Here is a 26,701-nt window from a genome sequence, read left to right on the forward strand (position 1 = left end):
CAATGAAATTCTTGAGATGGTAGATTGCGGCACATTTTGAAGAAAAAAAGTAGATCACATCATAAATTAAGTTGGCCACCCCTGACTCAGAGTATCATAACCACCTTTCCAATAAGTCTTGACCTTGTCTCATAAACAAAGGAATGGAGCCTTATTGGAATATAGTTAACCTTACCAATAGATATTGATATACAATCACAATTGGTTATAACGAACATCAAGGGACCAACAAAATTTCCTCATTATAACCATTACTCATTATATCAGTGATGAGTTATATCTACCTCCTATTTTTTTTAAATTATCAATAACGTGATAAAAAGATAGATTCAAAAAACAAAAGAAATATTAGAGAAAAAATAATATTAATGTATACCTACACACATTTGTATTATTATGCCTGTATTTAGTTTTTAAATCGATCCAGCCAACCACTGTTACATAAAAAATTGTTGCATCCAAATTGTTTAGCAAATTTTTCCACTTGAACCTTCAAATCAATGCTTCATTGACATTTGTAACTTGATACTTTTTTTTTTTTTTTTCCAGTTATGTTCTTTTCCAGTGCCAATATGTAAGCATGTTTATTCTTCCATGTCAATGATATGGAAGAAGACAAAGAAAACTTTTTACACAAGTCAACATTTTTTGTACCACATTCTAACTCACAAATAATTTTGACTTTTTCGCAAATTGAGAGACTGTTTTGTTAGCAGACATGTTTCCGAAGGAAGGGTTCATTTCTAACTGATTTTAGAAGTTCTGATATTTTTTAAGTTCTTAGAAGTTCCGAAATGTGCACACAGTTCTTAGAAGTTCCAAAATTCACACACAGTTCTTAGAAGTCCCATTTCCAAAATTCTTCGAATTCCCGAAATACATACAAGGTTCTTAGAAGTCCTGTTTCCAAAATTCTTAGAAGTCCCAAAATAAATTTATGGTTCAGTGAATACAAGACAATCTGTAAAGAGGGTAATGAGCTATTGTATAGCCCCTCCCCTTCCCCGAAAGGGCAAGGTCATAAACCAGCCACTAATCCGATGCAGGTGGTCATAAAAGCTAAGTCACCTTTCCATTTTTGCCTATTCCAAGAATGGGTTTTTTTTTTTTTTTCCATACCTGAGCAATTAAGAATGTTTGCATAGTTACCAAAATTTGTACGGTATATCTGTGTAGTACACTCGTTATAACTGGAGCGACTGTATGGGAATACACATAAATTAAAATCATTATGGCTTTTTACTCGTTACAGCCTTGATCTCATTATTTCCATGCTCGTTATAACCAAGTTCGACTATATATACTATTGACACTAGTAGTATTAGACAGATGTTTCTGAGAAGTGGCAAATGAAGTTTTTTAATGTCAATAAATGTAAGATACTTCATATGGCATGCAGTAATCCCAGATTAATTTACCAGCTGTGTGTTAGTACACTCAGAGAAGTGAAGAATGAAAAAAATTTGGGTGGGGGATTGTGCAGTCAAGTATTAAGTTCTCTAAGCAGTGAAGACAGACTGCCATGACAGTTAATGGGGATTCTGTCATAGACAGAACTTTATCAGCAGCAGGGACAAGGAGGTTATTATCTTATCATATAAGGCAAAGGTCAGCCCACATCCTGAGTACAGTAGACAGGTCTGGAGGCCTCATTTTAGGAAGAACGTGGATCCACGTTCTTCCTAATGCTGGGGGTTTCAGGGACTGATGGTAGTCATCGTGAAACAAGTGGGTACATGGGATGTGTTAGGGTAACTAAGAATAGGTGCATGTATACTTGCATGTATACCAATGCTAGAAATATAGTAAATAAATCTGATGAATTTGAAGTGTTGGTCAAGATATCAAAGGCAGATATTGTTGGGATATCAGAGACGTGGTGTCACACAGATATTAGGAATGCAGAATTGGAATCTGGGGAGTACAATGTGTACAGAAAGGATAAATCTGAAAAGTTAGTGTCATTGGTGCCAATGTGTACAAAAATATCACCTTTTGTGCCCTTAAAAGATTATATATGCTTTAGAACGTCAAACTTTTGCCCCTGGCAGACATAACCTGGTCCTATTTCATCTATCCTTTTTACAGAATATATTCCACGTCTCCCTGACAATAGAGTCACCAACAAAAACTAACTCCTGTGGGACCAGTGAATTCTGCCTTGGAGATTGGCGCTGTGTTGAGTGATGCCTAGGAGTGAGTTCTGGCATTGAGTTGGGCAGCTGAGAGCTTGACGGGAACCTCATATTAATTTCTTCGGGGGCATCTACCCCTACCAAGGCTCCCACTCACTAATTTTAAAAAAACTTAGATTGCAACTTAAATAAACCCAAAAAAAACCTAGTTTTCATCATATAGTATAGCAACACAAATAAGATAAAACTTACCATGCATAAATATCTTTTATTTAATTGTAATCAGAATTTTCATCCCATTCAGTTCCCTCCACATTTATTTTTTGAAGTTCTTTCATTTTTTAAAACATTCTTCTTATCTTTTATGACAAGTTCTTTGTATGACTTCTTTTGCCAATTCTAATTTAGGTTTCCATATATAGCAATTTTGATTAGATCTATTTATCGCCTGTTTTGCCACTAGTCGATCTTTCACAATTTCTGGTTTAAGGGAGTTTGCGGCTTTTGTTTTTATATGTTTTACTTGGGAGAAGATTCTTTCTACACTTGCCGAAGAGTGAGGTAAAATAGTTAGACTGGTCATAAAGTTAGATAAAATCTCATATTTAGAATTATTAAAGCCATCTTTTACATTACATAACAGATACCAAAACTCAGTGATGGTTTTGTAAGAGAGATCTAAATCTTGATTTAAACGAAATGATCTCCATTCATCATCTAGAAGATCTATTTTGTCTTCAGAAACAAGGTGAGGGAACTGCATTGCTAAATGGAAAATTGAGGATGGCAATTTGGCACAATCATGTATCACTGCTGGGCCAAGAACATTGAGACTGGCGATAATTCCATTGTCATTTAGAGGAAATCTTTTTCTGATTTCCATACAAAGTTCAACAAGAAATTTTAAACAATCATTTTTAAACCTGCTTTCACTGTCACCAAGTGGTGTTGAATTTAATAAGGCCATACAATGGGCTCCCAAATATATTTTATTCAGACGCTTATGATTTATTGCATTGCTAGGATCAATTTCAACCAGCTTTGTACAAAGTGATGACTTCTTTTATGAAAAAACTAAGAATATTTTTATACTCAATTAAAACCATTGAATGAAGTAAGTGCAATCTGAAATGCTCAGATTGAAATTCAATATTCAGGCAGTTTATTTTCTCCAGTACATATCCTAAAAACAACAACATATGCTTAGTTCTTTTAGTGATCATAGTATTGTAAATATTCTCTCCACCATCGATTTTGTCAATTTTTGATTGAGGCTGAAAATAAAGAACTAACGCATCCCACTGCTCAATAATAATTTTTATTACATTGCCCTGGGATAACCAACATGTTTGTGCTAATTTGGGGATTTTATGCTTAGCAGTATCTACAACATCTTGAATCATTTTGAACTTGTTTAATCTTTTATTACTATGGGAAAAATAACAAGAGATATCTTTTATAAATATTTCTAGATATGATGGGTAGTACCTTGACTGAATGACTAGCACATAATGCAAAAGAATGGCAAACACATCCCATTATAAATACTGATGGTACATCCTTTTTTAGCAATGACTGGAATCCACTCTTAGTACCCATCATAGTGGCACAATTATCACTTCCAAAGCCAACGAGATTACTTATTTGAATGTTTTTTTCGATGAAAAGATCTTTTACATCTTGATAAAGCCCTTCTGAAGTACCATTTTCGACACAAACAGTGTCAAGTAATACATCTACAACATCAAGTTTTTGAATATCAAAATATCTAATAACAACAGCTAGAACTTGCAATAAAGATAAATCCGTACTTTCATCTATTATCATTGAAAACTTGTTGTTTCTGCATATGTTAGAAATGTATATTTTTTCATGATAGGCTATGCCGTCTTGTATAAGATAAGAGACTTTAGTCGCCTTTATCTGAACTTGTTTTGCAATATTGCTATCATGAAATGCTTTCTTACAGGCTTCTATAAGGTGATCACATTGCGCAAATGGAATATTATGCTCAGAAATTAGTGCAGCAATTGTTAACTCTGCCTTTGCTCATTCTTCATCCTCTGTAGGTTTACTTTTTGTGAAGAATGTGTCTAACGTTGAACTTGTCTTAGCAATATTTGCACTTTTTTTATGTTTAACTGTATTTTTATGTGCTAATAATATCGATTTATTGGCATTCTTTAATTTCATTTCACAACAAATACAGTAAGACACACCTTTTTCATTACTGTCTTCTTTCAACCAATCCTTTAATTCTGGATCTTCTAATCATTCATTCCTAAAATTGATCTATTTATCGTCTGTTTTGCCACTAGTTACTCATCTTTCTCTGTGGGGAACAAGTTTCAGACATTGTGAGCAATTTGTGGGTATGGCTAGTTAGCAGTTATTTTATTTAAAAATGTTCTATAAAATAAAAAATAAAGCACTAATCCATTAACATAAAATAGAAATAGTCACTACAATTTAAATTTATTATATCACTGTATGTAGTACACGCATAAATTTAAAAATCACACCAAATAATGCAATAATACCACGAACGATCATGAAAGACTGTGCGGTGAAGACCGCCTTCCGCCTGCTCAATAGGCTGCGTATACATGTTAGTAACACGAACAAAAACCATAGTGTAGAACCCTGTGAAAACTTTGAAATCCTTTTACATTTGTAGTATTTTGTATACAAGCACTTGAGATATTACAAATTATGATCAGTATAGTTAGAATATACAATTAAGAAAATTGTAAACTGTTATTAAATGTATTAAATTTTATTGTATTTACAAGAAATAAAAATAAATTTTGACTTAAAAATTACCAAAAAAACCCAGATAATGAGATATTTTTGTGAAAAAAATCTATCAACCCAGATGACAATCAAAAAAGTTACTAATACTAATGGCTACTAGTGACGGTCGTGTTCCAAGCCGCTAAGTGGATTTTTCTTATTTATTGATTTGAAATTATTGTTTTTCTAAAACTTTTGATTTAAATTTAGTAGTATAACATTATTTTGTGATTTTTTGATTAATTTGGTGTATTTATTCTTTACTCGGCCTTGTAAAAGTATCGGTAAGGGTTTCCACGTGTTCGTAACTACCGCTACCGTTAATAACTTTCCCGCCATTGTGATACCGTACTAGATATACCGTAGGTTATATACCGTACTAGATAGCGTTAGTTGAACTTCGTTAGCAGTTAAATTGTACGTTTAAATAGATACATATAACGACTTAGATTACAAACGTAATATAATTAATAAATTAATAGAATCATGACTCAGACCAGAGCAGCAAAGCAAAAGGCTCAAGCTAATGGAAGTGCTGTGGCTCAGAGCAGAACTGAGGGGGGGCAGTTGTCCTCTGACTCACAGCCTTATAAAATGCACTGTTTGCTTGATGTTTGCAGAGCAATCGGGTACGGGGCATGATACTGCCAAGGGGGATGTCTTTGTGTGTGCGCGATGCAAGGAGTTTATGGATATCAGGCAACAACTCGGCGTTCTTATGGGCCTATATGAGAGCTTGAAGGACAGGGTGGATGCCCTCGAAGAAACTAAATTGAGGGGCCCATCAAGCTCTCAGCTGCCCACATCAACGCCAGAGCTTGCACTTGGGCATCGCGTGACACAGAGACAACCCCCAAGGCAGAATGCGCTGGTCCCGAAGGAACTAGTAGTTGTTGGTGACTCTATTGTCAGGGAAACGGGGAACATGCTTTGTAAAAAAGATAGGTGGAACAGGAGCAGGGTATGTCTGCCAGGGGCAAAGGTTGATGACGTTGTAGAGCGAATATCATCTTTTAAGGGCACAAAAGGTGATATAGTTGTACACGTTGGCACTAATAATATTAAGAGTAGGAGACCGGCAGAATTACTTAACAAGTACAGGTCACTGTTGAACAAAAGCCGAGAATTAGGGTTGAATTTGAAAGTGTCTGCAATTCTGCCCAGACACGATAGGAGGGAGTATATGATGAGAGCCTTGTCGATCAATTCGGCCCTGGAAAGAGTGTGCAAGGCTCAAGGGGTAGAATTTTTTTCAGCCTGGACTGTACTTGTTAACAGGAGAGATTGCTTCTACAGGGATGGGATACACTTAAATAGAAAGGGTGCAAGAATATTTGCTGATGCTATCGAGGCAGTGTTAGGTAGGTCGGAAAACTGCTAGCTTGGGGGGAGACAAAGACCAATAGATTGACAGTAGCCACTGGCAGAGGTAAAAGAGATTCTTGCACTGCTTCTATTAGAATGAGCAGAAGCCTGAAAAACAAGATGATTGGCAGAGACTGCTGGGAGCCATTGCGGTACAAGTAAACACATGGGTTGTGTTAGGGTAGCTAAGAATAGAAACAGGTGCAGGTATACTTGCGTGTACACCAATGCTAGGAGTTTAGTAAATAAATTTGATGAATTTGAGGTATTGCTCAAAACATCGAAGGCAGATATTGTTGGGATATCAGAGACGTGGTGTCACACAGATATAAGGGATGCGGAACTGCAATTTGGGGAGTACAACGTCTACAGAAAGGATAGACAGGATAGGAAGGGGGGAGGTGTTATGCTATTAGTTAAGAAACACATAAAAACCAAGGAAGTGAAGCCAGTCGACATCGCTGGACAGTGCAGTGTCGAGTCAGTTTGGTGTGACATAAACATTGGGAGATCAAAATTGAGAGCAGGAGTGTGCTATAGGCCTAATGACTCTGATGAGTATAATAAGGAACTGTACAGGGAAATAGATTGGGCCAGTAAATCAGAGTGTCTTATAATGGGAGATTTTAATTTCCCAGATATTGACTGGATTTTGGGGGCTGGTTACTCACACACTAGCAGGGCTTTTGTGGATTTATTGGATGATTGTTTTCTACATCAGCATGTTCGGGAGGCAACTAGAGGGAGTAATACTCTTGATTTGATTATCAGCAGTGATTCTTCATGCATTAAGAATCTGCAGATAAATGAACCACTAGGTGGCAGTGATCACAGTGTGCTGAAGTGGGATTTACTCAAAGAGGTAAATACCATTAGGGGTAAAGGGAAGGGTTATTGCTTCCGTAAAGGCGACTACGATGGACTGAGACAGTATTTAAATTCTATACAGTGGGACCAACTGATGATGTTACCAACAGCAAATTCAAAATGGGAAGCATTCAAAGAACTTATCTTGGAAGCTACTAGGCTTTACATACCAACTAAGAAATATTGTTCAAGGTTTAGGCCAAAATGGATGTCAGATGAACTAATGAAGCATATGGCAGAGAAGAAAAATGCATGGGATACTTACAAATTAACACATGAAACAGAAGCCTATGATAGATACAAGTTGATATGCAACCAAGTTACAAAGGAGGTTAGGCAGGCGAAGGCAGATTACGAGAAATCCTTGGCAAGGGATGCAAAGAAAAACAGCAAACAGTTCTTTACTTATGTAAACTCTAGAAGGAAGGGGATGAATCAGATTGGTCCACTTGATATTGATGGGTTAACTGTTGATGATCCTGCTCAGGTAGCTAACAAACTAAATGAATATTTTGCATCGACATTCACACATGAGGAGTTATTCAGCAAGGGGAATGCCAGAGGTGTATTCAACTCTAGCAGTAAGCTACAGAATCTTGAAATAACTGGGAGTAAAGTGGAGGAGAAACTGTTGAAGATAAACACAAGAAAGGCACCCGGGATGGATGGGATCTATCCAGTTATATTAAAGGAGGGAGCAAAGGAAGTAAGCAAACCCTTAGCCATAATTATGAGAGCTTCCTTGGACTCAGGGGAGGTACCCATAGACTGGAAATGTGCAAATGTGACCCCCAATTCACAAAGGAGGATCAAAGGCTGACACAAGTAATTATAGACCTGTGAGCTTGACTTCTGTTCTAGGAAAATTAATGGAGGCACTGGTTAAAGAAGCACTGCAGGATCATTTAGACAAGACTTCAGTTATAGCTCAGACACAGCATGGTTTTGTTAAGGGGAAGTCTTGCCTGACCAACTTGATTGGATACTATGATGCAGTCACAAAAGAACTGGATGCAGGGAATAACTTTGATATTATATACTTGGATCTTAGAAAGGCTTTTGATACTGTTGCACATGGAAGACTGCTACACAAATTGGAGCAGTGTGACATTGGAGGCAAATTGCTGCTATGGATAAAGGGGTGGTTGAGGGGGAGAAGACAGAGAGTGGTAATCAATGGACACTGCTCATCGTGGACTGATGTTATTAGTGGAGTCCCTCAGGGCTCAGTGTTGGGTCCATTATTGTTTTCTGTATTTATAAATGATATTGATGATGGTATATCAAGCTTAATGTCCAAGTTTGCAGATGATACAAAGATTGGCAGGGTTGTCAAGGACACTACTGACACTATGCTGCTGCAACAGGATCTGGAAAGGTTGAGCAGATGGGCTGAGAGGTGGCAAATGAAGGTTAACATTGACAAATGTAAAGTACTACACATGGGAAACAGCAACCCCAGAGCAACGTATCAACTCTGTGGTACTACACTGACAGTGGTAGAGAATGAAAGGGACTTGGGGGTGGTTGTGTAGGCAGATATGAAGTTCTCTGAGCAGTGCAGACAGGCTGCAAGAGTAGCTCATGGAGTATTGTCAATGATATACAGGAATTTTTCCAGCAGGGATAAGGAGGTGATTATTCCATTGTATAAGGCAATGGTCAGGCCACACCTAGAGTACTGTATACAGGTCTGGAGGCCTCATTTCAAGAAGGATGTAGAGCTGCTGGAACGAGTACAGAGAAGGGCAACAAGATTAGTGAATGGAACAAAGGGGTGCTCTTACGAAGAAAGGCTTAAGTTTTGCAAATTACAGTGTCTGGAGACTAGGCACCAGCGAGGTGATCTGATAGAGGTGTATAAAGCCTTGAATGGTTTAAGCATGCTCAATTCTGATGGGATTCTTCCTCTAGCTCAGAAAAATCACCTGAGAGGGCATAAATTCAAATTGAGAAAAGACAGATGTAGGATAGATGTGTGGAAATTTGCCTTTAGCCAGCGGGTGGTTGGTTGGTGGAACAGACTTCCATCCCTTGTGGTGGAGGCTGATAGCCTAAATAAGTTTAAGACTCAGCTGGACAGGTATTTTGAACGAACAGAGGGGTGAAATGGAAGTGGGTTTTTTTTTTTTTTTTTTTTTTTTTTGGCTGATGCTGGATAAGCTTGCTTTCTTGCATCAAATGCCTCTACTAATGCTAATGCTATTAGTTTTACAATTCATGGTGTATTCAATAGTAAGAAAAAGTGGGTGGGACATGCTGTATGAAGTAATGAAATTTTTGGAAATGGCATACACGTGGTAAGAATATACCCAGATCCTTGATATAACGTGGCCTCGACAATGCTCCCCGCATACACACTACTCTGACTCCCTCCAGTCACTATCTGGCAGAGTAGAGGTAGCAAGATTATACACTAGCTGATACGGAAGCCTCCTAGAGAGTTACCAATAGGTTCGGTCCGGTGTACTAACTAGCGGCCGGCCTGAAAACACCGTTTTAGAGCTGTACCCTCGAAATGTAAGGAATATTGGATCTCGTCACGACGTTCATCATAACCTCAAAAATCATCAATCATACTGCATGATGGAAGAAATAGGGAAGGGTTGACGAACTTGTTGAAGAACTTGTGATTTAATTTGAATATAACAGTTCTAATCTGTATCGTCAACATTATATTAATGCAAGTGTTGCAGTTAATGCAAACCTTAATGTTAGTTGTAATTTTTTAATTAATTATATATATTTTTATGTTGTGAAGATGTTCTTATATCTCCCCCATAGCATTTATGATCTGAATATGGGGTTCAGCAAGAATCCTGAAATGTCTCCACCTGCTAACAAATTAGTGTAGTATTGAGCTTGTATTATATAAATTTATTAAATCCTATTTGTTAAGAATTTTCCCAGAATCCCAATTATTGGTTGATTCAACTGCTGCTCATCTGAGTCCTAATTATTTACTACATGATTCTTTTCAGTTCAAAGGTGGTACTTGTGCATAGAGCCAATTTGATATTCCCTGTAAGAGACTAATTTGGAATCTCCTCTTTTCGATCTTCTCTGGCTTAAAATCTCTCTACCCCATTCTGTCAAATTCATCTGTTGCCTCTATCATTCTTGAAACTCCACTAATCACTTGGAAATCTGACTTCCTCTCTATGAAACTTGACTTTCTCCAGTTCAACTTTCCTAAAAGTGAAGTAATTTTCCTTTGTGATTTTAATATTCACAACTCCAACTGGCTTCCATTTTCTAGTCACATGGACCCAGCTGGTGGAGAATTACTAATGACCTCACACAGATTGTTCATTTACATACCAGAATACCAGACAATCCTAAAAACACAGTGCACTCGATCTCTTTCTCACAAACAACCCCTCCAAGTACACAGTTGAGGTGGGTGGTCCTCTAGGCACCTCAAATCACGACTTGGTGATGATCTCTTTTACAATGGAGCCTTTCACTTGTGGCCATTCTGCACCTTGTGTTATTTGGCATTATAAGAATACAAAATGGGATGATCTGTGAGATTCTTTTCCTTGATCGGATTACTGTTTCAGATCTTCTGATGTAACATTCCCTCAGACAGTGTCAGTGAAATTATTCTTGTAGGGATGGATTCTTTATTCCACACTCCACCTTAATCTTGTCCTTTAAATAAACTTTGGTTTTGCACTAAATGTGCTAAGGCAGTTCAAAATAAGAACGTTGTATATTGCAATTTGCATGCATCTAAATCTCCAGGTCTTTTCTACCTCAGAAAAAAAGTTCAAAACAATTATAAAACTGTTCACCGCAACATTTTCCTATCTTTATTCCCACCTCTGTCAAAGCCAGATGGTTATATTGCCACCTAAGTTAAAAATAAAGCTGAACTGCTAGCAGCCTATTTTACTTCTAACTCATGTATTTATGATCTTGGTAAACAACCTTCTACCAATTCCTATACAATGCACTCAATGCCTCTTGTCGTCTTCCATCAAAAGGAAATCACAGAATTTTGAACAATCTTGATGCCAAGAACACTTTGTTCCTAGTACTTCTCAACTTGTTCTCGAAACAGGGAATAATGCTAATGAATAACCTTAATCTTGACGTGGACCAATGGTCACATAACCAAAACTATACAATATTGGTTCATTTAAGAAAACGTGTTCACGTAAAATAATTGTGCTGAACTGTGCTTTCTGAAAATTGTCTTAATCACAGAAATTATTAAAAAAAAGTAAACTCCGCTAACCTGGTGGTTGTGGTGGAGTATAAACAAGAACATTTTATATCTTTCCCAATGCTGACAAGATTACTGGATAATCTTGGCAGCAATGGATTTTCACTATGTACTATGCATAGTACACAGTAAATTTTTATTACAGAAATAGTTATTTAGTCTGATCAAACTTTTAAATAATGCAATGATTACTTACTTACCCTGCAGTAACTTGCCAAGTTAATTGTGCTGTTGAAGCCGATCCACTCCCAGTTATTTACTGTGTCATTAAATGTAAGATTCTGCTCAGTCTAGAAGTAGACAGGAAAGGAACAAAAAATAGATTATGAACTCAAATTTGCCATTTTTTTTCTTTTTTTATTAGTAAGAGTTCGCTCACACACAGCAAATCAAATACACAACTTCAAAACTCTAGCCAAATGCTCTGGGGGGGGGGTAAAAAAATAAAAAATAAAAATCAGAACAGTTGAGAGCATTCCATAGTAAGATGGTGACATACAAAATTACAAATAAATGGCTCAATAAAAAGTGTTCAAAACAGAGATAAAGATAAAATTAAAAATAATGATTAAACCTAGAAAAATAATCTCCATAAAAATAAACACCTTTGTTGTACTACACACCATAAAAATACACACCATTATTGGTTCATCAAATATAAAACACATTAAACTTTTTTAAGACAGCTTTCAGTATCATCCTCAGTTGATCACAGAAATAAATCCATTACATAGATCTTGGGGTGAAACAGAAACTGCAATCCAGCTTCTGACAATTTTCAGTAAATTAAGTGCCTTTTAATCTGACAAGGGAACAATAAAGGTGTACAAAATTATTGTGGAGATTAGTTTAGTAGAGAAAATTCATTACAGTATATCCTTGTTAATTCAATATCAGATTATTCAAAATATCATATATATCAAAGTCGCAACCACTCCCCAAACAATGATATAACACTGGGGAATGGATTATTCAGAATAAGTCTAAAATGAATTTCAGTTGGTAAAAAGGCTAGTAGCATCCAAGATTAATTCCTTGAAAGCTTCCCATTTAGAATTTCCTGTTGGTCACATCATCATCAATTGATCCCACTGTATAGAATTTAAAATCTGTCCAAGACCAACATGCTCACTTTTATGAAAGCAAAAACCCATTTACCTCTGATTGTAGTTAGATCTTTAAGTAAATCCCACATCAGTACACTGTGATCACTGCCATCTAGTGGTTCCTTTATCTGCAGATTCTTAATGCATGAATAATCACTGCTGTTAATCAGATCCCGAGTATTACTCCCTCTTGTTGCCCTTTGAATGCCTCTGTAACAAACAAACAATTATCCAATAAATCCACAAAAGTTTTGCTAGTGTGCGAATAATTAACCCACAAGTTCCAGTCAATATCTTGGAAGTTAAAATCCCTCATTATAAGACATTCTGATTTACTGGCCCACTATTCCTCTGTACAGAACAATAGGGCTGTAATACACTTCTACTCTCATTTTTGTTTTCCCAGTGCTTATGTCTCACCAAACTGACTCAAAATTGCACTGTTCACCCATGTCAACTGGATGCACTGCCTTAGATTTTGTGTTCCTTAACTAACAGCATTACCCTTCCTCCATTCCTATCTCTCCTTTCTGTACACATTGTACTCTCCTTATACACAGATATAAGGAATTCTGCATTCCTTATATCTGTGTATAAGGTATCCCAGCAATACCTGTCTTTGATGTCTTGAGCAGCAATTCAAATTCATCAAATTTATTTACTATATTCCTATTGCTGGTGTACATGCAAGTATACATGCACCTGTTCTTACTCTTAGTTACTCTAAAACAACCAATGTAGTTACTTTTCCATGATGACTACCAGCAGTTCTTGGTATGTTGATGGCATTCTTCCTCTTGCTGAGACTAGACTACACACATGAAGAGGTATAAATTCAAATTTTGGAAGAAAGATTTCAGGATAGATATGCAGAGGTTTGAATTTTGAATGAATTTTTTTTTAATACCTTAACTTATACAATTTGGAGAAAATGGACAGGTGATGTGATTTTTTTTTTTTTTTTTGGCCGATGTTTTATAAGTTTGATTCCTTGCATCATATGCCACTACCACTAATAATAATAATAAATTAATAATCTGTTTTTATTAATTACTTTTCGCACTTTATTATTATTAAAATGAATTTTCTTAATTGCATCAAGGGAAACTTTTCTTTGGCTAAAATTAGGGGATCAAAAACATTTATTTTGTAATGAATAAGACTGTTTTTTTGAACTCAATATTTCGCTAATTGATAATTAACAGAATATCAGCAGTGACTTTTAATTTCAATAGCCTAATACCTCAATCTATTACACTTTCTTTTTGAAGATAATCAAGAGATAGTCTTTTCAAAAGAAGTGAGTAAAATAATGAATTGACATTAGCAGAGAAATACGATGCAAGAAAGCGAGCTTATGCAGCATCAGCAAAAAAAAAAACCTCCCATTTCACCCCTCCATTCATTCCAAATGCCTGTCCAGCTCAGCCTTAAATTTATTTAGGTTATCAACTTCCACAACAAAAGATGGAAGTCTGTTCCACCAATCAATCAATCACCCACTGGCTAAAGGCAAACTTCTACACATCCATTCTACAACTGTCTTTCCTCAATTTGAATCTATGCCCCCTCAGGTTCTTACTCTGAGCAAGAGGAAGAATCCCATCAGCATTCAGCTTGTTCAACCCATTCAAGGCCTTATACACCTCAATCAGATCACCTCGCAGGTGCCTACTCTCCAGGCACTGCAATTTGCAGAATTAAGCCTAAGCTTTGTAAGAGCTTTTTGTTCCCCTCACCAATCTTGTTGTCCTTCTCTGTACTCATTCTAGCAACTTTACATCCTTCCTAAAATGAGGCTTCCAGACCTGTACACAGCCTGACCATTGCCTTGTATAATGAGATAATCACCTCCCTGTCCCTGCTAGCAAAATTCCTGTATATCATTGACAGGACTCTATGACCTACCCCGGCAGATAATCTGCACTGTTCAGCGAACTTCATATTTGACTGCACAATTGCCCCCAGGTCTTTTTCACTTTCCACTTCCCTGAGTGTAGTACTACATAGTTGGTACATTTCTCTTCGGTTATTGCTACTCATATGCAGAATTTTGCATTTTTCAATGTTAAACTTCAATTGCCACTTCTCAGCCCATTTGCCCAACTTATCTAGATCCAGTTGGAGTAGCATACTGTCTTTACAGTTGTTAACAACCCTGCCAACCTTTGTATCATCTGCAAACTTGGACATTAAACCTGATATACCTTCATCAATATCATTGATAAATATACAAAACAACAATGGGCCCAACACCGAACCCTGGGGAACTCCACTAATAACATTTGTCCACGAAGAGCAGTGTCCATTGATTACCACTCTGTGTCATCTCCCACTTCACCATCCCTTTATCCATTGTAGCAACTTACCCTTAATGCCACACTTCTCCAATTTGTACAGCAGTCTTCTATGTGCAACAGTATCAAAAGCTTTCCTGAAATCCAAGTATATGATATCAAAATTATTTTTGGCATTCAGTTCCTTTGTGACCACATCATAATATCCAATCAAATTGGTCAGACAAGACCTCCCTTTAACAAACCCATGCTGTCTCAACTATTACTGCAGTCTTGTCTAGTTGATCCTGCAATGCTTCTGTAATCAGGATATAATGGCTATTTTCCACAGAACACAAGTTAAACTAACAGGACTATAGTTATTTGTGTCACCTTTTGAACCCCCTTTGTGAACTGGTGATACATTTGCACACTTCCAGTCCATGTGGACCTCCCCTGAGTCCAAGGAAGCTCTCATAATTATGGCTAAGGGTTTGATTACTTCCTTTGCTGCCTCCTTTAATATAACCGGATAGATCCCAACCACCTCAGGTGCCTTTTTTTATATTTAACTTCAACAATTTCTCCTCAACTTTGCTCTCAGTTATTACAAAATCACTTAGCATTACCTCTCATTGCACTCCCCTCATTGAATAACTCCTCATATGTGAATGTAGATGCAAAATACTCATTCAGTTTATCAGCTACCTGAGCATGATCATCAATAGTCAACCCATCTATGTTAAGTGGTCCAATCTGATTCATTCCTTTCCTTCTAGAGTTTACAAAAGTAAAGAACTCTTTGCTGTTTTTCTTAGCATTCTTTGCCAAAGATTTCTCGTAATCTACCTTCGCTTGCCTAACCTACTTTGTGACTTGATTACAGACTAGTTCAAAACTGCCATAGGCTTCTGTGTCACCTGATACTTTATATGCATCCCATACATTTTTCTTCTCTGCAATATTAGGCTATTTAAAAGGAAACAATCACTGCTGATAATCTGTTAATTATAAATTAATAGAATATGGCAAATGTTTTTGACCATCTAATCTTGGCCCAAAAAACAATTTCCTTAATCTAGTGTAAGAAAATGTAGTTTGAAGAGGCCATTAGGGCTTTCAAGTGAAAATCTAATATATAATTTGCTTGTGTCCCTCTGTCCATGACACTCTTTAAACTTGAATAGCTCAAAGACTAAACAAGTTTTTAACCCGATTCCCTTTACAAGATTTTCTTTAGCAGCAAAACTGAAATTTAAAAAAAAAAAAAAATCGAAAAACATTTGACCAATTTTCGAACCCCAAGACATCAATCATGCTGACACATTTTTCATAGTGAGAACCTCTGATATTATATGGTACACACACATTCAGACGATATGCTCAAGATGCGAAATGTACTGAACTGTCATTTATCAATCACTTATCACCAGGTCATGCATACTGTCAACAATTTCTGGTGTGATGGACATTGCAGGTCTTCCACAGCTTCTGTGCATGACTTGCAATGTCTTTCATCTTCCAGACTCACCCTCCCTCATATAAATTCTGCTGCTCACTTATTAACCATGGAATAAGAAGGGACATCTCCCAATGTTGTAACATGTCCTCATGAATTGCTTTTGGTGTTAGCTTCTTTTTTTCCAGATATCAAATATTGGATAATTGCACAGTGAGTGTTTTTGTCCATTTTTCCTCATTCTCACAAATTTGTTTATGTCAGGACCTGTAATTGAAAAAAAAAAAAAAAAAAAAAAAAAAACACATTACTGAGAAACTGCACAGAACTTGATGGGTTACTATTTGAAATGTTATACATTAAGTACAGAAAATTTTAATCCTGTATCACTACCACGAATCACTACCAAAATTTTAACCCTGTATCACTACCATTCAGGCCACGAACATTTCAAGCCCTCATATTTGAAGCAATACTTGGTTTTTGCTTGTGTTGAGGTTAATTCATGTAATTCACAAAATAAACTTTTGAAGTTTGCTCTGATTTTCAGCTTGGCCAAAAAGTTTTATTTGCTTTTAGCTATGAATCTTTCCTCATTCTCACAAATTTGTTTATGTCAGGACCTGTAATTGGGAAAAAAAAAAAAAAAAAACCAACACATTACTGAGAAACTGCACAGAACTTGATGGGTTACTATTTCACTACTATCACTACTACTTTTCAACGTTGTTTATTTTCAGGTGGATATTAAAGGAGTTAATAAAATTTTTACATAGAATAAATTATTTTTACTTTCAAACTATGGGAGAGAAAAAAAAAAAAAAAAAACTTACTGTACAGTTTATCTGCCACACATAAGATTTCACAAAGCTCAACTGGTATATCATCTTGGATAAGAACAAAACGGATGTCCACAATGAACAACAATGTGACATAAAAGACTGAAGTGGACGGAAAGGAAGAGCCAGTGTCACACACACTACAAAGATGAAATGTACAGCACTCACCTAAAAAAATATCATTTATAAAGATTAATTCCTATTATATCTATCACTCCATAGAATTCTAACTTTTTTTTTTCCCTTATATATTAAAAATAAATAAATGCACAAGGCATAATACTTTAAGAGTTTGGTATATATTAAGTACACCTCTATTGAAGAGAGTACAACAAACAAATTACATTTTTAAAATTTATAATCTCACCTGATTTCCATCTTTAGTAAATGCATATTTTGTACCTCCAGCAATGGCAGCTAACCAGTGCCAAATTTAAGCATAAGTCAAATAAGCCATGTCTTGGGGCCTCGCTATCTGAGAGGGCCTTTCCATTTCCTTTACGAGGATAAAAATTTAACTGCATATGTTCTTGTTTATACTCTGGCATGACCACCAGGTGTGAGGAGCTTACAATAAATGATGAATACAACAATTGTTGGCCATATTTAGCAGTCACAGGCTTGAACCACAGACCACTCAAAGAGTATGTGCTGCTACACTCTCACTCCCAACCACTCAGCTACATCATAATTAAACAACATTATTGAAACTCTGGGCACTACTATGATAGCTATTTCAAGACTTACTGGTGTCTCATCAGATAACAAATAGTTTCTATGAGCGAGTATGAAAGAATGTAAATCTTGAAATCTTAACCCTTTTAAAATAAAAGAGCTATACGACAATACCAGACAAACAGTGCATTCACTCTTTGGTAATGCTACTTGTAAAAAATGATATTGACAATTTAGGTCAACCTGCAGATAAAATTATAAAATTTTAAAAATTTTTAAATTTTTATAATTTTATTTTCAGATATGTGGAAGCACAAGAAGTTTAAGGAAATGCTAAAGCAACAAGATAAATACTGTTCAATAAATTCCTGGAAAATTTACAAAGCTCACTACCCAGTATATAATTAATTAATAAACATTTTGCGACTGTTTCAGGTTTTCAGGCTAAATAGGGGAGAACCATATTTCTTAATTTTCCAGAAATTCAGTAAAATAAATCTATTTATTACACAGGGATAGTATTTCCATAACATCAAAACACCTTAAAATTAAAATTTAAGAATTTATCAAAATAGAGATTTATAATTACATTTTAATTACACATGAAATTTATTTATATTAAAATAATAAGAACATTCAAAATAAAGTGTATTATAGATAGCTGAGGAAATACAACATGGAAATAACCAATAAAACTAATTCTTATATGAAATTCCCACATAGCTCACACTGAAATTGAAAACATATTTCATTTACAATATTAACCCTTCAATTCCATTATTTGTGAAGAAAGAAAAAAAATCCAGAAATAAAAAAAACAAATTCGGGTACCTATCATGTGCTTCATAATTGTTTTTGTTATAATCAAGGGTGCAACCACTGCAGGCCAACATATAATTAAAAAAAAAAAAAATTAATGTATTAACATCTCAAAAATTGAGTTGTACTATGCTGTACTATTTTTCTGAGTATGTGATTTCTTATAAATAAGGTTCTTTCAAAACTACTCTCTGAACAAACCATTTTTACTTTTGTAGTATACTCATTTTATTTATTACTGATTTTTAAAGTCTATTCATTACAACAAATTCATTGTACAGAATTAGTCTATAAGGTGATGTTTAATCTCTAAACAAAGTCCCTATTTTATTAATTAGCTTAAAGACTATCTTAAGACTATACTTTTTACAGATTCTTTTTGCTATTTTTCTATGATTCTGTACATAAATACTTTTATGTACAGAATCATTGACTTTTTTTTTTTTTTTTTTTCTTTTTATGATCAATATTCTATGTTGTATTATTGTTTAGTTGTTCAAATTTTCTGTGATCCTATTAATGAACTGATTTAGATACTTGTTTGACAACTCTATAGTTTTGATTTCATCCAAGATTTTTTAATCATTATCACAAATTTTCAAACATCTGCTGTTAAATAGCTTTGATAATAACTATTTTCTTTTTTTTTTTTTTTTTTGCAGGCAATTAGAAATAATTTATGTACACCCAGAATTAGCTAACTTTCTGTAAACCTGAAAGCACAGCCCATCCTTCTCTTTAGTGACTAGGAATCCAGGAAGAAAAATAATTATTTGCCTCAATCTCAAATTTAATGGTATTGAAGAGCAAACTGACAATGAAAGCAAGAGATTTTCTGGAATACAGACATCACTTGAGCATTTTCTTCGTACAAAAGTCCAGCGGCTTTTTTAAAAATAAAAAAAAAAGAGGAAGAGGTTATAGTTAAATCAAATATACATGACTGACTTCCAAGGATGGTGCCAATTTAAATACATTTGTGGTACATCCAGCAGTTATAAGAAAAGAGCATACTATCACCACAATAGTTTGCCATTAAATAACTCCAAGGCATAGTTGTCAGAAATTTACAGATGTAGTTTGAGAAAAGCATTTGCATTTCTTACCCCCCCCCCCACAACTTGTATAAATGAAGTTCATCGTATTAAAATTTTCTTCAAAATAAAAATTAAAAGCTTACAAACCTTTGGCCATTAGAACATCCCAGTGCTATAACTTCCATTACTTAACATACATTAATATTACGCTGTAAATTTCCAAGGGATGTTGTCTCAACTGCATTTTTTTTTCCTCATCTGAGTTGACTTTCAGGAGCACATGATTATTCACACTAATCTATGCCTCAATTATATAAACCTTCACACTTTTATTTCTCTTTTAATTCATATGCTGACAAATGATAGTTACTTCAACACTTTTCTTTTTTAATTCATATGCTGACAAATGATAGTTACTTCAAAACTTTTATTTCTCTTTTAATTCATATGCTGGCAGATGATGGTTGCTTATGCCAGTAACACCAGAGAAATGTAGAAACTGTGTGGTACTACACTTAGGGTGGTAGAGAGAATGAAAAACACCTGGGAGTAATTGTGCAGTCAGATAGGAAGTTTTCTGAGCAGTGCAGACAGGCTGCCAGAGCAGGTCATGGGGTCTTGTCAATGATATATACAGGAAGTTTTCTAGTAGGGAAAAGGAGGTGATTATCCCTTTGTATAAGGCAATGGTCAGGCCACACCCTCAATACGGCATACAGGTCTGGAGGCCTAATTTTTGTAAGGATGTAGAGTTGCCTGAGTGAGTACAGCAACAAGATTAGTGAGGGGAATGAAGGGGGTTCTCTTGCCAAGCAAGGCTTAAAGATCTGCAAACTGCAGCATCTGGAGACTAGGCACCTGCAAGGCAATCTGATTGAGGTATATAAGGCCTTGAATGGGAGAATCCGATCAGAATTGAGCAGGCTCAATTCTGACGGGATTCTTCCACAGATTACAAACCTAATGGGGGGGGGGAATAAATTCAAATTGAGGAAAGAGAGTTGTAGAATAGATGTGCAGAAATTTTCCTTTAGCCAGTGGGTAGTTGATTGCTGGAACAAACTTCCATCTGTCAGTGCAGAAGTTGATAGATTAAATAAATTCAAGGAGAAACTGTACAAACTTTAAGAGGGAATGGATGGGTTAAATGGGTTTTTTTTGCTGATGCAACATAAGCTTGCTTTCTCGCATTATAAGGCCTCACTACTTCAAAAAGTAATGATTTCGGGTGACCACATTTTAAATGAATATCAATTATTTAAATGAAATGTGCACATTCTTTTGGTGAAATTTCTTATTTTGATCATGTCACCTTTTCATATATTTTAAAAATGATTTCTTCATCACAGCATTAAAAGGCAAGTCTGTAACAACTGAGGTTATTACATTCTTAATTAGTTATAATGTAGTAGTAGTAGTAGTAGTAGTTGCATGTGATGCAAGAAAGCAAGTGTATGAGCTTATGCAGCATCAGCCAAAAAAAAAATTTCCGCACATCTATTCTACATCTGTCTTTTCTTAATTTGAATTTATGCCCCCTTAGATTCATAATCTGAACAAGTGGAAGAATCCCATCAGAATTCAGCGTGCTCAACCCATTCAAGACCTTATAATAATTATAGCAAAATTCATTACAGTATATTAAATGAAAAGTAGCATCTGTTTCTTGAAGGAAGATTATTGCTCAACAAAAGAAAAACTTACATCATAGGCTGCCAAACAAAGGACAGAAAAGAGAACAATCTTGATAACATGAATCTCCAAAAATCTCCATGCAAACTCAGATACATAACCAAAAATTATGCTACTTCGCAACCAGCATTCATCAAGAAAACTCTTCATAGCTGCTAATTCTACAAAAAAAAAAAAAAGGTTTAAATAGTAAGAAACATCTAGCTGCACTAACCACTAAATATTTAAACAAGGTCACAGCCACAGAGCAGTAACTACTCTGCAGTCATAAGCAAAGGTATAACACAACTGTGCCTCATTGTCTGATACTATAAAATTTATTAAAACGGGTAATGAGACACATATGGCGAGTCTCAACAATTAACAATTAATTAATATATACAATCAGACCTCTATATAACAAAATTGATCCTTCACTTGAAAAAATTTGTTAAAGAGAAATTTTTTATTATCAAGAAATATGACCTTTTCAACAATGAAAAATACTGAAATTCAACATTCAGAAATAATATAATAAAAGATGGGAAATAAATCAGAAATAAGTGGGAATGAATGACTTTTCTAACATTGTAAAAACAATTAATTTATTAATACATACATATTAAGAAATGACTACTTACATGATGTACACAATATATTAGTACACTTTTAAAAATTACTGTATTTCTAAAATATTTTATTTTTTGTTGTACGTTGGATTTTACTGTATTTATCATTCATAAAAATGTTTGCATGTGTTTAAACACTGAAATATATTTTCAGGCACATTTTCTTCATACCGAAGGTCCTGACACAAAGTTTCAGATGCTGCTAACATTTCACGGTTGGAAGGGTTAATGTTTCCATCATTGCCTGCACTGCCCTAATTTTCATCCAACTCATCATCGATATTGTCATTAGTTCTTTGAATACTTTCCAAAATGTTGATTGTTGTTGTTGGAGTCACTCAGATATTCAGCTACCATGACATCATTATCAACTTTTTTAAGATTCTTTAAGAGTCTTTTTATCTTAAAAATTTCTTTAATTTTTTAAGATAAAAATTCTTTAAGAACAGTTTAACCACTGATCAAACCTCTCGTTTAGAATTCTTTAAGAACAGTTTAACCACTGATCAAATCTCTCATTTAGCATTCTTCTCAAGATCGTTCAATACCTTGTAGTAGTTTCACCAACTCATTGCTGCTAACTGGCAAAACCTGCTTTTGCGAAACAATTCTTAATCATTTCTTCCATCATATGACTCCACACTTTCGCAAACTCTGATATGCACATCCGCAAATCTATAACAGAATGTATAGGTGGGTTGGTTTCTATTCTCAGTGGTTTTTTTTTTTTTTTTTTTTTTTAGTATGCATCTTTGGTAGTGCATTTTCAAATTCTTGATAATGCTGTGGTCCATTGGCTGCAGTTTATACAAGGTATTCAGGGGAAATACCTTGAAATACTTTTGAAAACACAGAGTGAAGGTGGGCAGGCAGTCATCGACAATCAATGCAATTTTTCTGTTTTCTTACTATCGAAATTTAAAATACACTACTCAAAAATTTCACTTCTCATCTAAGATTTTTTGTTGCAGTCCAACTCTAACTTTATTCATTAGAAATATTGGGATTGTTTACTTTTGCCTATTACCAAAAACTTCAATTTTTCATTACCAGCCATACTTGCACCAACCAAGACTAATTCTTTCCTTACTTTTACCACCTTTAAAAGCCAGTGCCTTGTTTCGCAAACATATAAAAACTATACCTGTTTTCATTAATGTGAAATATGTCTTTGGGCTCATAGTCTTCCAAAATTTAAACTGTTTCTTTCCAATAGATACAGTCTTCTTCAATTACAACTCCACTTTCACTAGAAATAACTTTTCCGAGTAAGCTATGCCGCTTTTTAAATTTGTCCAACCAACCAGAATTGGCTTTGAATGTTTTATGGCCCGAATAAAATGCACACCCCATAGCCTTTTCTTTTATTAATGGCACTGATATCAGCATGTTTTGGTCTCGAATCAACTTCACCCACTTAAAAACAGCTTCATCTACATCTTCATACAGGCATAATTTTGCTCGCTTCTGACTGCGTTCCATTTCCTCAAACGGTTTGAGAACCGAAACACGGTTTTTCAGAATGGTTGACACACCACTGGCAGGGACATCAAATTTTAAAGCAATTTATTTTTTTAAAGCCCCCATGTACACTCTTAAGCACTTCCACTCTTTCCACTTTATTTCAAAGATTTCCTCTTAGACATTGTAAGGTTACTAGTACAGAAGCTAAAACAAAACTGATTTAGGGACCACTTTTACCTACCGCATAAACAGAGACAGGTGAAATTTATTGAAAGTGTGGATGACTCATTTGTGCAAAACAACAGATGAATTTGTGGGATAAAGAAAAATCACTCTCTCTCTCTCTCTCTCTCTCTCTCTCTCTCTCTCTCTCTCTCTCTCTCTCTCTCTCTCTCTCCCCTAATTCTCTAATAGGGTGCTTACAGTAGAAAACAGGCTGACCAGAGCCAATGTTCGTATCAGGAATAAGCCTTAATTTTTTCCAATGGCTCTAGACACAGATAGCAGTTGACCAGTGCGACGTCTCAGTATAGCACATAAGCATATAGCTCTAACAGGCACTACTAAATTGAGGAACGTTTTAGCTCTTAATTCTTTATCCTTTTATCTCTTAATTCATGCTTTCTACAGCATCAGTTTTATTGCCTAAAGGCCAGAGGTGTGAACAATGCATACCCAGGTCGCTTGAAAGCAGATCATTATATGGAAATTTTCAATGTAATGACCAAGGAGAAATAAAAAAAATTCACTATATGCAAGTTCATTAAAGAGAGGTCCAACTGTACATTAATTTTCATTAATCATTCCTTTTAATTAAATTAAAAAAAAAAAAACAGCAGCCTCTAGGAATCTATTTTTTATTAGCTGAACACTGAGTTTATCAAAAATACAGTTTTTGCTAAGCATATTTTTCAGATCCAGTAAAAATTAAAAGTGGAAAAGCTATCACTAACAATATGAATAATACTTCTTAATTTGCTCACCACTAACAATATAAATAATACTTCTTAATTATCTGTGTAGTAGATATATTTTTGGTTAGTGAACTTAAAAAAAAAAAATCTACTACACAGGATAATTACCTTTTTCAGTTCTGTTATCATTATGATCTGATTCTGCCTTTTTTTCTACAGTTCGTGATGTAACAGTAACTGTGCCTGAAGAACAACTTTGCTGATCTTTTCCATCTTCCACACTCACAGGTGATGCATTTGCCTCTTCTGGTGCCATAACGGTTGCAGATGTTATTCGAGTAGCTTGTTCAACAGCTTCTTCAACTGATCTATGACATTAAAAGACAAAATATTCACTATGTCCAAATAAACTATTAAGAATAATAACTAAACTTAAATGAATGCAATCAGTTATCAGATACTAAATGCTGTTGTGAATACGAACAACAAAATGTGAGGAAAATATTCAGCTCATATGTCTATGAACGGTAGACTGGTATACAGTTAGAAAAATTTATTAAAATACAGATGACTTATTCACAGACAGAGGGAGAAATGGATGTGTGCGTTATGAAAACCCCAAACACAAGAGGTATTAGAACCTATAGTACTTAGTACCGTGCTTGGATTGGAGGTTGAGAACACAAAAGAAGATATTTGTTGACATTAGACTAGAACTTCTGTAGACTGTAATTTTCATGAAATACGTATGAAGGAGGGTTGTTCCAGAAAATGGTGGTTCAATGAATAAACGAGGAAGATGAAAAGTTGGTTCTGTGAGTTTGAGGTTGGACAGTAAATGGATGTTGGCTGGTGGCAGCACATGTTCGGACTGTTTTGAAAGAGAGAGGGGGAATTATAAAAGCCAATTATATAAAAGCCAATTAAGAAGAACAGTGCCCACAGAAGTATCTGTAGAAAAGGCATGCAGCAGAAAAAGTACATCTATGAGACAGCAAGTGGGGAGAGACTGTTAGAAAGGAGTCATTAATTAACTTAACTGCCCTCTTCTGAATTGAATCTAGAAGCCTGAGAGATAGGTTTTGGGGGCACTGCCCCAGATGTGGGAACAATATCCCATGGTAGGGCGGACTTGCAATTTGTAAAGAGTGAACAGCTGTTTCGAAGAAAGGTAATGCCAAGAGACAATGAGAAAACAAAGTTTTTTAGATGCAGAGGAAGCAATATTTGTAATGTGCTTGTGCCAAGAGAGATAGAAGTCATTATATCATTTTGCCTAGAAATCGGAGTGTCACCAAAGATAAGCATAGGCGCAGAAGAATCCTTTTTTACGATAAAGAAGGCCAGACTGAGTTTTAGAAGGATTGAAATCAACTATGTTGTCTTTGCCCCACTGGAGATCAGCTGTTGTTGTTATTTGGTTTTTTAGGAGCATTAGCAACTAAGGCCATATTGCTCCGGGAACATGCGGTGGTCATTCCCTGACCTTTCCGCATCCTCCGTATTTGGTGGTGATGAGCTCAAAATCCGGTCTAATCAAGAAGCGTGTGCTACGCACTGCTGCTCCTTCCCACCTACCTATGGAGGCGCCTTGGAGATTGACATTTAGGAATTGGTAGCAGATATTCGAGAAGTTGAAACTGATTGAGCAGGGCAAGGTTTCTCAAAATGGAAAGTGGAATGCAATGTCCTATTATTGGCAAAACTATGGATACGATTTCCAGTCAATGCAAGAAGGTCATTAATATACAAGAGGAAAAGAGTGGGGGAAAGAACTGAACCTTGGGAGACACCAGACTTAATGGAGAAGTTAGAAGACAGAGAGCTATCTACCATCACCCTCAATGAGCGATCAGAAAGAAAACTGGATAAATAACTACACAGTTGGTAAACCATAAGATGGAAGCTTGTTTAGAAGACCTTTATGACAAACATGATCGAAAGCCTTTGATATGTCTACAGCAACTGCTTGTGTTTCACCGAACTTTTCCATTGAATTTGTCCATAAATGGGTAACATAAGCCAAAATATCAATAGTGGATCAACACTGACGGAATCCATACTGGCTATCATTGATCAGACGGAAGGTTTCAAGGCAGTTTCAGAGTTGGCGGTTAATTGATTTCTCCATTACTTTAGAAAGAGTAGAAGTAATTGCAATAGGACGATAATTGGATGGGAGGGACTTGTCACCCTTTTCAGGGACAAATTTCCAAGCAGAAGGAAAAACACCTTTAGAATAAGAAAGTGAAAAAAGCGGCAAAGTTCAGGAGCCCAAGTTTTGAGAACAAGTGGAGAAATACCATCAGGACCTGGAGCTTTCTTAGCATCAAGATTCGTCAAGATCCTTTTGACGGAAGACCAGAGTAGGCATTGAATAGAGCATGTTGGGAATGGTGGGAGGTGTTTTACCAAGATCAT

General features: G+C 35.6%; 1 protein-coding gene across 1 annotated transcript in view; it reads right to left on the reverse strand.

The window, feature by feature from the left end:
* The window catches only part of LOC150082462 (piezo-type mechanosensitive ion channel component-like), an 861,219-nt gene that overhangs the window by 500,605 nt on the left and 333,913 nt on the right, over window positions 1-26,701 (reverse strand). Inside the window, 4 exon segments of the mRNA XM_090377768.1 lie at window positions 11,592-11,681; window positions 17,066-17,239; window positions 21,307-21,455; window positions 24,449-24,648. Of these exon segments, the coding sequence (XP_090233894.1) occupies window positions 11,592-11,681; window positions 17,066-17,239; window positions 21,307-21,455; window positions 24,449-24,648 (613 nt within the window).

This window comes from Mastigoproctus giganteus, chromosome 7 (genome assembly GCF_048544385.1).
Source record: "Mastigoproctus giganteus isolate SK-2022 chromosome 7, ASM4854438v1, whole genome shotgun sequence".
NCBI classification, from domain to species: Eukaryota; Metazoa; Arthropoda; class Arachnida; order Uropygi; family Thelyphonidae; genus Mastigoproctus; species Mastigoproctus giganteus.